The sequence below is a fragment of the Physeter macrocephalus genome, unplaced genomic scaffold, assembly GCF_002837175.3.
Source record: "Physeter macrocephalus isolate SW-GA unplaced genomic scaffold, ASM283717v5 random_679, whole genome shotgun sequence".
Lineage (NCBI taxonomy): Eukaryota > Metazoa > Chordata > Mammalia > Artiodactyla > Physeteridae > Physeter > Physeter macrocephalus.
In genome coordinates this window covers 37,536-46,419 of record NW_021145872.1, presented here as the reverse complement: position 1 = coordinate 46,419, position 8,884 = coordinate 37,536, and the positions used below count along the sequence as shown (strand labels likewise).

At 45.3% G+C, this 8,884-nt stretch overlaps 1 protein-coding gene across 1 annotated transcript; it reads left to right on the top strand.

Annotated features, from left to right (window-relative positions):
* The first annotated feature begins 1,973 nt into the window (after nt 1-1,973).
* MRPL51 (mitochondrial ribosomal protein L51) lies at nt 1,974-3,702 on the top strand. Its single transcript, XM_007103677.3, has 4 exons — nt 1,974-2,074; nt 2,599-2,761; nt 2,846-2,956; nt 3,386-3,702. The coding sequence occupies exons 2-4, from the start codon at nt 2,662-2,664 to the stop codon at nt 3,580-3,582; spliced, it is 408 nt and encodes a 135-aa protein (XP_007103739.1). The 5' UTR covers nt 1,974-2,074; nt 2,599-2,661; the 3' UTR covers nt 3,583-3,702.
* Nucleotides 3,703-8,884: the final 5,182 nt, after the last annotated feature.

Here is an 8,884-nt window from a genome sequence, read left to right as displayed (position 1 = left end):
CTGTCCAAGGTCAGAGTAGTGGAGCCAGGATTCAAATCCGGGCAGCCTGGCTCCACAGACTTAATCTCTACTCTCTATAACTCTCCAAAGCAATCTAACTGACACAAGACACTTCCAAGAAGTACAGAGACATTATGGATGGGGTCTTGTTGATAATGCATGAATTGTTCTCGGTCATCACTAGGTTTCATTGGGCAACTGCACTGCACATAGATTGTACAGTGTTGCAACTGTGCACATATGCTTTTTTCCATTACTGCACGCTCTTGGAAATGTGATCTAGACTCTAAAAAAGTATTACCTGAAACAGGTCAGGTCAAGTGCCAGACATTCTAGGAGCTATCTTCTCCTACAACTCTTAAAACCACCAGTACTTTATTTTGGCATACGGTAAGAAGTCAAGATCTAAAATAAAATTCCCCCCAAAGACTAACCATACACACCAAGACTGTTTATTGAATTACCTAGAGAAGGTGGTCAATGAATATACTCTTCGTGTAATGCAACGCTAGGGAGAAAACAGTAAGGAATAGGAAAGACATGTTCCGTGCCCCCATGGAGCTTAGTGGTGTAGTGGAACAGACAGACAATATAATCACATGTGGGTGGTTGTTTTGAAGTGCCAGGCACAGCGGCAGCTATGGAGTCTTACCTTTAAGGTGCGATGGAAGATGTCTGATGGACAGTACCTCTTGCACGACATACTGATTCACCCCTCCACTTTTCAACAACTCCTCTGGGGATAAGGGCAGATGGAACTCATACAGTTGGGGAGACATCTTTCCCCCAGTGGCTCACAGGGCTAGAAGCCAAACAGCAAACAAGTCAGGGTCTATATCTAAGGGTCACCTTTTTAATCTGGTTCTATTATTCCCCTCCTCCGATACATAACACTTTTTAGTCTTACATCAAGCTAATAACATTATCTTAGAGCGTGTGAGATTAAGCCTGGACTAGAATCTAATTCTAGTTGTGACTCTGACACTTGGCCATGTCACTTAACCCCCTGGGCCCCATCTGTCAAACAGGATTACTGATCTCTGATTATTTTACAAAATTTCTCTCAGGATCAGAGTCAAGGGGTATTAAAGTATTTAAAGAACTGTAAAGTGGCATATCGATGCGTTAAGTTAGCATTGCTATTTCTGTTTTTATGGGCAAAACTTCTTAGTATATAGACACTGTCTCATCTGAGGCCAGAACGGTGACCCAGTATGGGCTAATGGGCTTCCTGTCTCCAGAATGAGAGAACATGAACATTCACTATTTGTCTACTCTGTGCCAGGTTGTTCTGTTCGGCTATTTGAACGTCCTATCTGATCTAAGTCTCCAAATGCCAATCTCATGAAGTGCACAGTAATATAGCTCAATTTACAGATGAGGAAACTGAGACTAAGAAAGGTTAAGCGAAAAAAAAAAAAAAAGGTTAAGCGATTTGCCCAAATTCCACTGCGGATCTATAAGACTTACTGTTTCTACCACGTCGTACCACAAGGACACACCCACTAGACCTCCCAGCCCAATACCGCGTCCTACAGCCCGGTGGCCGATTTTCCCGGCCTCTCCTTCCCCGCTCCCCCTGAACACCGCACCTTACAAGAGCACTTCGCCAGCCGTTCCTCCAACTCGGGCTGCAGGGCTGAAACGAAGGAAAAACCGTGGAGGGCACAAGACGCACCAATCTGCGACGCGGCACTCCCGCGGACAGAGAGACCGACCAATACCCGCCAGGCGGAGGCAAAAACCCGCCTCCGAGCCTGGCGCCGCGCGGGCAAAGCCACAAAAGTGCAGTTCAAATCCCAACGGCCGCAAGGCGGCCAATCGCGACGCTCGCTGCAGACACCGGCCAATCAGAGCGCAGGAGCCGGAAGGCCCGAGGAGGGCGGGGCCTAGATTCCGGCTCCCACCCCCGCCGCCGTAGTCTTGCGGCCGCCTCCTTCCCCACAGGGTCCTCCTTTTTCGCGGTCGGTGGAGAGGAGGCCCTGGCGGTGCCTGCCGGGGATGCCGCGTTTGTAGCTGGGCAGTGGCCGTGCCCCTGGGACCGTGACCCACTCCGTCACCCCCAGGACAGGAGGCAAGTTCAGGCCGGCAGTTAGAAGGCTTAGGCTCTAGTCCAGGTTCCGCCATGTCCTCTGCCTTATGACGTCCAGCAGGTCACTTCACTCCCTCAGCCTCAGATTTCCTCCCCTGTCGAATAGGGGGAATAAAAACAGCTACAGCGCAAAACTGCTGTGGGGCACAGAGAAAGGAAGCTCTGGGTTCCAGGTTCTGGACCTTCCTCTCCCTCATGAGGGACGCCCACGGAAACAGGAAAGGGTGAATTTGTTTGACCTTCACCTTTGGGTGGCCCTAGGCAACGAGACGAGCCCCTCAGCTCTTCCGGAGCTCCAAACCTTCCGGCGGACAGGCCGGAAGCGCCTCGGCTGGGCGGGGCGTCAAAGACCCTCTGCAACGGAACTGGGGGGCGGGGCTCGTGGCTGGGGAAGGCGGGGCCGGGCTGGGTCTCACCCGGAGCTGCCTGGGTAGAGCCCAAGATGGCTACGTGCATGTAGTATCCTGGTGAACCCAGCGGGGACGGTTCTTGTTCTCTCCTTGAAGGCCACGTCGGGCCCTCCCTCCTGTGCTTGTGAGGTGGGCTGTTGTAGGGGAGAGAGGAGAGCAATGGCAGGGAGCCTCTCTTTGGTGGCAGGCAGCCTCTCTTTGGTGGCAGGCAGGAACCTATGGGGCCAGGTGCCGCTGGCCTGCAGAAGCTTCTCTCTGGGTAAGTGGCTGATGCAGAAGGACGCCCCGAGAGCTACTTCTCAGTGAGCGGCTCAGATTCATTCCTTTTCTTCCCCATCCCTAGGTGTTCCCAGATTGTTCCATGTGAGGGTCACCCTCCCGCCCCGCAAAGTGGTTGATCGTTGGAACGAGAAGAGGGCCATGTTCGGGGTATATGACAACATCGGGATCCTGGGTAAGACTCGACTCCGTAGTGCAGAATTTCAGAACGGCAGTTATGCCGTAGTGACTATCTTTTTTCACTTGTGTAGAAATGGTACCTTCATCAATAGTAAGAACAAACACGTGGCTATTTATGTTGTGTTCGGCACTGTTCTGTGTGCCCCGCATGCATTAACACATTTAATCCTCACAACCTTTTCACTTTGCAGGTGAGGAATCTGAGGCACAGGGAGGTTAAGTAGTTTTTCCAAAGGCTAGTAAATGGCAGGGCCAGAATTTGAACCCCAAGCAGTCTTGCTCCAGAGCCTGTGCTCTTGTTACCCTAGCGTAATGTGTCTTGTCTCTAGGTGCTGCTCAGGGAGATGCAACCGTGTTGAAGGCTTAGCTGGTGGGGGCTGGGTTCTCTCCTCTTGGAACTAATACCTTCTCTCACATTACACAGGAAACTTTGAAAAGCACCCGAAAGCACTGATCAAGGGCCCCATATGGCTTCGAGGCTGGAAGGGGAATGAATTGCAGCGTTGCGTCCGAAAGAAGAGAATGGTTGGAAGTCGGATGTTCACTGATGACCTGCACAACCTGAACAAACGCATCAGCTATCTCTACAAATGCTTTAACCGACGTGGAAAGTACCGGTAGAAGAGAATGCTGGGAACTGTGGAAGAGGTGTATCTATCACCCAAGAGAAAGGGAAAGTACTTTTCCACATGAGGAAAGGGATTTGTATGCTCTCAGGAATAAAATGGGACTTCTTTGAAATCTGTTATCCACATCTTTATTTTCCTCTAGATGCTACTTTTACTCATTCACGCGACTAGGAAGTGGAACTCATCCCTAAGTCTTATAGTCTTAGGTTTGGACGTCACCACTTGCCCTTTGCAGTCTAGCCATACCTATGGTGTTTAAAAACTAAAAAATTATTGTTGGCATCTTTTGATGTTTGGCCCTTCATCTATTGAAAGTGGTAATTTTAAATTGCCCCACAGTGCCATCATGTTAAATGTATTTTTAAAAACCCTTCCGCACTGAAATGAAGTATAATAGAAAAATGGAATTATACTTCTGCACTAATCTTGTCAAAAAGTATTTATTGAGTACCTTTTCTGAGCTGAGAACTGTAGGAAAACCAAAATGTGATATATCCTCCCCCCATGCTTTTCTAGTTATGTGTATAACGTTACAGTCTCACATGTACACTTTAATATGAAGCATTAAGTACCATATGAGTGGTTTGCTTGAGTGTTTCCTAAGCCTAATTGATCGTCGGAATCTCTGGGTAGTTTAACAATTTAAAAATTCTAATCCCTGCCCCCAAAGATTTGTGATCTGTAGAGCTGAGCTGAGTCTTGTGGGTCTATGTGGGTGGGTTGTTTTTTTTTTAATAATTTTTTAAAAATGTATCCATCCGTATACGACATATGGACATCCATATAGGATATATAGACATTTCAAATTAAGAGTAATCATGGACTTCCCTGGTGGTGCAGTGGTTAAGAATCCGCCTGCCAATGCAGCGGACACGGGTTCAAGCCCTGGTCCGGGAGGATCCCACATGCTGCAGAGCAGCGAAGCCCGTGCACCACAACTACTGAGCCTGCGCACTAGAGCCCGCGGACCACAACTACTGAAGCCCGCGTGCCTCGAGCCCGTGCTCCGCAACAAGAGAAGCCACCGCAACAAAGAGTAGCCCCCACTTGCCATAACTAGAGAAAGCCTGTGTGGCAACAAAGACTGAACGCAGGGCTTCCCTGGTGGCGCAGTGGTTGAGAGTCTGCCTGCCGATGCAGGGGACACCGGTTCGTGCCCCGGTCCGGGAAGATCCCACATGCCGCGGAGCGGCTAGGCCCGTGAGCCATGGCCGCTGAGCCTGCGCGTCCGTAACCTGTGCTCCGCAACGGGAGAGGCCACAACAGTGAGAGGCCCGCGTACCGCAAAAAAAATAAATAAATAAATAAAAACACACGTGCAGAAGACAATACACATTTTGCAAAAACACAAAATTATAAATATCAAACAATTTATAATGTCTATGGCTGGGGAGGGGAATAAGGAAAAACAGAATTATAAAATGAAATGAAATCTTTCTGTGCACAAGTGGAGATCATGGGTCATGAATTGAAGAGTAGCAGTTAACTCCACCTTCTGTACCTGAGGGCCTCCAGAAAAACCATGTTCTATTTTTGTCTTCAGGGTGATTCATGCTTTAAGAAACAGTCATATTTGTTTACTCCTGTTGGTTTCTTAAACTTATCAGTATTCATAACAAGTCAAACACTTTAGCATACTTGCAAGTCCCTTTTGGTATTTTCATCACATGTATGTGCAACATCTATGTATGATATTTGTCGTTTGTTTTGGGAATCTAACACATGTGCTGGTTCAAGATAGCTGTGTTAGTTTTCTGGGGCTGCTGTAAGTACCGTAAGTTGGGTAGCATAAACAACAGAAATGTATGAACTCATGGTTCTGAAGGTCAGAAGTCTGAGACTAGGCATCACCAGGGCCGTCAGGCAGAATTTGTTCCATGCCTCTCTCCTCGCCTCTGGTGGTTTGCTGGCTATCTTTGGTGTTCCCTGGCTTATAGACATATCAGCCCAATCTCTGCCTTGATGTTTACAAGGCGTTCTCCCTGTGTGTGTGTCTCTCCAAATTTCCCCATTTTATAAGGACACCAGTCATACTGGAGTAGGGGCCCACCCTACAACAATATGACCTCATCTCAACTAATTACATCTGCAATGAAACTGTGTCCAAATAAGGTCACATTCTGAGGTCTGAGTGTTAGGACTTAAACATAAAAACTTTTGGAGGATGCAACTGAACACATAACTAGAGCCTTCAGTCTCCCCAAGGTATTCTTATGCCTTTGTCTTTGTTAATTCTTGAGATTCATGATTCCTTATAGCTTCCATAGATTCTTCACGTGTGATTTTGGAAGAGGGAGTTGGTGGCCCTTACTAGTTAACTTGTTAGGAAGATGGGTTTACACTCCCCAGTGTCCTTTCTTATAGCCCCTATCCCTCACGCCTCTTCATTATAGTTATATCAGCATTTTGGCTTAAATCAGTAGACAGTGTTTACATTATTAGGACTATTAAATATTGTTTACTACTGAGCCAAATGGTGTACTGTGGGATACCTTACGTTTCTCATATTTAAAAAAAAACTTCTTGATATCTTTATTGAGATACAATCCATATGCAATTCACCCAATTCAATGGCTTTTAATATATCCGCAGAGTTGTGCATCCAAAACCACAATCAATTTTAGAACATTTTTAACATGACCCCAAAATGAACCCCCTGCCCCTTAGCTGCCACCATCAGTTCCCCCTTCCTCCCAGTTCTAGGTAACCACTAAGCCAATTTCTGTCCCTGTAGATTCTTGCCTGTTTTGGATATTTCATCTAAACAGAATCATACAACATGTGATCCTTTGTGACTGGCTTCCTTATCTTAGTGTAGGTACAAGATTTCCCCATGTTGTAGCAAGTATTAGCACTCCACTTCTCTTATTGCTGAATAGTATTCCATTGTATGGCTCTTCCACACTCTTATTTATCCATTTATCAGTTGGTGGACACTTGGGTTGTTTCTACTTTTTGGCGATTCTGAATGATGCTGCTGTGAACATTCGTGTACTAGGTTCTGTGTGGGCATTTTCATTTCTCTTGGTTAAATACCTAGGAGTGGAATTGCTGGGTCACATGGTAACTCTGTATTTAACTGTTTGAAAAACTACAGGCTCTTTTCCAAATTGGCTGCATTATGTTGCGTTTCCACGAGCAGTGTATGAGGGTTTAATTTCTCCAACATTTGGTTTAATCCTCATCAACATTTGGTACTACCTGTCTTTCTGATTATAGCCATCCTAGTGGTTATAAAGTAGTATCTCATTGTGGCTTTGATTTGGACTTCCTTGATGGTTAATGATGTGGGGCATCTTTTCTTGTGCTTTTTGGCCATTTGTATATCTTCTTTTGAGAAATGTCAGTTTAGACCCTTTGCCCATTTTCAGATTGGGTTATTCATTGTTTTATTACTGAGTTGGAAGTGTTCTTTGTATGTTCTAGATACCAGTACTGTATCAGATACAAATATTTTCATTTGCAAATATTTTCTCCCATTCTGTGGGTTGTCCTTTCACTTTCTTGATCATGTCCTTTGAAGTACAAAAGTTTTACATTTTGCTGATGCCCTGTCTATTTTTCCTTTTGTTGCTTGTGTTTTGTGGTCATATCTAAGAAACCATTGCCTATCCAAGGTCATGAAGACATACAGCTGTGTTTTCTTTTAAGCGTTTTATAGCTTTTAGCTCTTTCATACATTATCAGTTAATGTTTGTGTATGAAGAGGGGTAGGGATCCAACTTCATTTATTTTATTTATTTTTTTTTTTGCTTATTGCTATCCAATTATCCCAGCACCATTTATTTATTTAAATATTTTAGTTATTTATTTATTTATTTATTTACGTTGTGCTGGGTCTTACTTGCTGCACTTGGGGATCTTCTTTGTGGCACGTGGGATCTTTGTTGTGGCATGTGGGATGTTTTAGTTGCGGCATGCATGAAGGGTCTAGTTCCCTGACCAGGGATCGAACCCAGGTCCCCTGCATTGGGAACACTGCGTCTTACCCACTGGGCCACCAGGGAAGTCCCCAAGCACCATTTATTGAAAAGACTATTCATTCCCCCATTAAATGGTCTTGACACTCTTTTTTTTTAAATTAATTAATTTATTTATTCATTACTTTTGGCTGCGTTGGGTCTTCGTTGCTGTGGGCGGGCTTTCTCTAGTTGCGGTGAGCGGGGGCTACGCTTCGTTGTGGTGCGCGGGCTTCTTGTTGCAGTGGCTTCTCTTGTCACGCAGCACGAGCTCTAGGCGTGCGGCCTTCAGTAGTTGTGGCACGCGGGCTTGGTAGTTGTGGTTTGCGGGTCCTAGAGCGCAGGCTCAGTAGTTGTGGTGCATGGGCTTAGTTGCTCCGCGGCATGTGGGATCTTCCCAGACCAGGGCTCAAACCCCTGTCCCCTGCATTGGCAGGCGGATTCTTAACCACTGCGCCACCAGGGAAGTCCCGTCTTGACACGCTTGTTGAAAATCAATTAATGTAAAGGTGAGATAATTTCTCGTTCTTATTCAACTTTTTGTTTTCCCCTAAGTTTATAATTACCTCTTTTTCAAAATATAATTTTCTATGTATCTAGCTCTAATTTTTTCCGCATATTGCATCAGACTTGTAAAGTACTTGTTCATATTCTTTTTCAAATATTTAAACATGTCAGATGCTTTACAGGTTTTTTTTCCCCCTCTGGAGACTGTCCTGCAGTTTCCTCCTTCCTCCTACTTCAGTCAGGACAGGTTGTTTCTGGGTCTGTGGTGTAGCTTTCATTCCAAAGATTTCCTTCACCAGTTTTGTGTGTGGATCCAGCATTCCATTCCCTAGCTCTTCTGCCTTTCTCTTTCCTGTTTACCAGAGCACATCTTATAGTAGCCTACTTGGAAAGAGAAGTAAAAATTTTCACTCCTTGCAGATCTGAAAGATGTCTATATTTATCTTATATTGGTACGTATTGGTCTTATATTCATTTGGCTGGTATAGAATTCTAGGGTAATGCTCATGTTTCTTCAGAATTTTAAAGGCAGTGTCACATAATCTATCTTTTAATACTGTATTGAGTTGCCATTCTCATTCCTGTTCCTTTCTCTCTCTCTCTCTCTCTCTTTTTTTGGGGGGGGCATGTCATGTGGCACGCAGGATCTTAGTTCCTGACCAGGGATCCACCAGGGAAGTCCCTTTCTCTCTTTTTGAAATCTTTTAGGATCTTCTCTTTTTCCCTAATATTCTGAGATTTCACAAAGATGTGTCTTGAAGCGATTCTTTTTCTTTCACTATGCTAGGCACATAGTGTACTATGTAATCCAGAAAGACTTGTTCAATT

Coding starts and splice junctions, on each gene's coding strand:
- MRPL51 (XM_007103677.3), top strand. CDS start 2,662: ATGGCAGGGAGCCTCTCTTTGGTGGCAGGCAGCCTCTCTTTGGTGGCA. Junction 2,762..2,845: donor CTGCAGAAGCTTCTCTCTGG/GTAAGTGGCTGA, acceptor CCCCATCCCTAG/GTGTTCCCAGATTGTTCCAT. Junction 2,957..3,385: donor TGACAACATCGGGATCCTGG/GTAAGACTCGAC, acceptor CACATTACACAG/GAAACTTTGAAAAGCACCCG.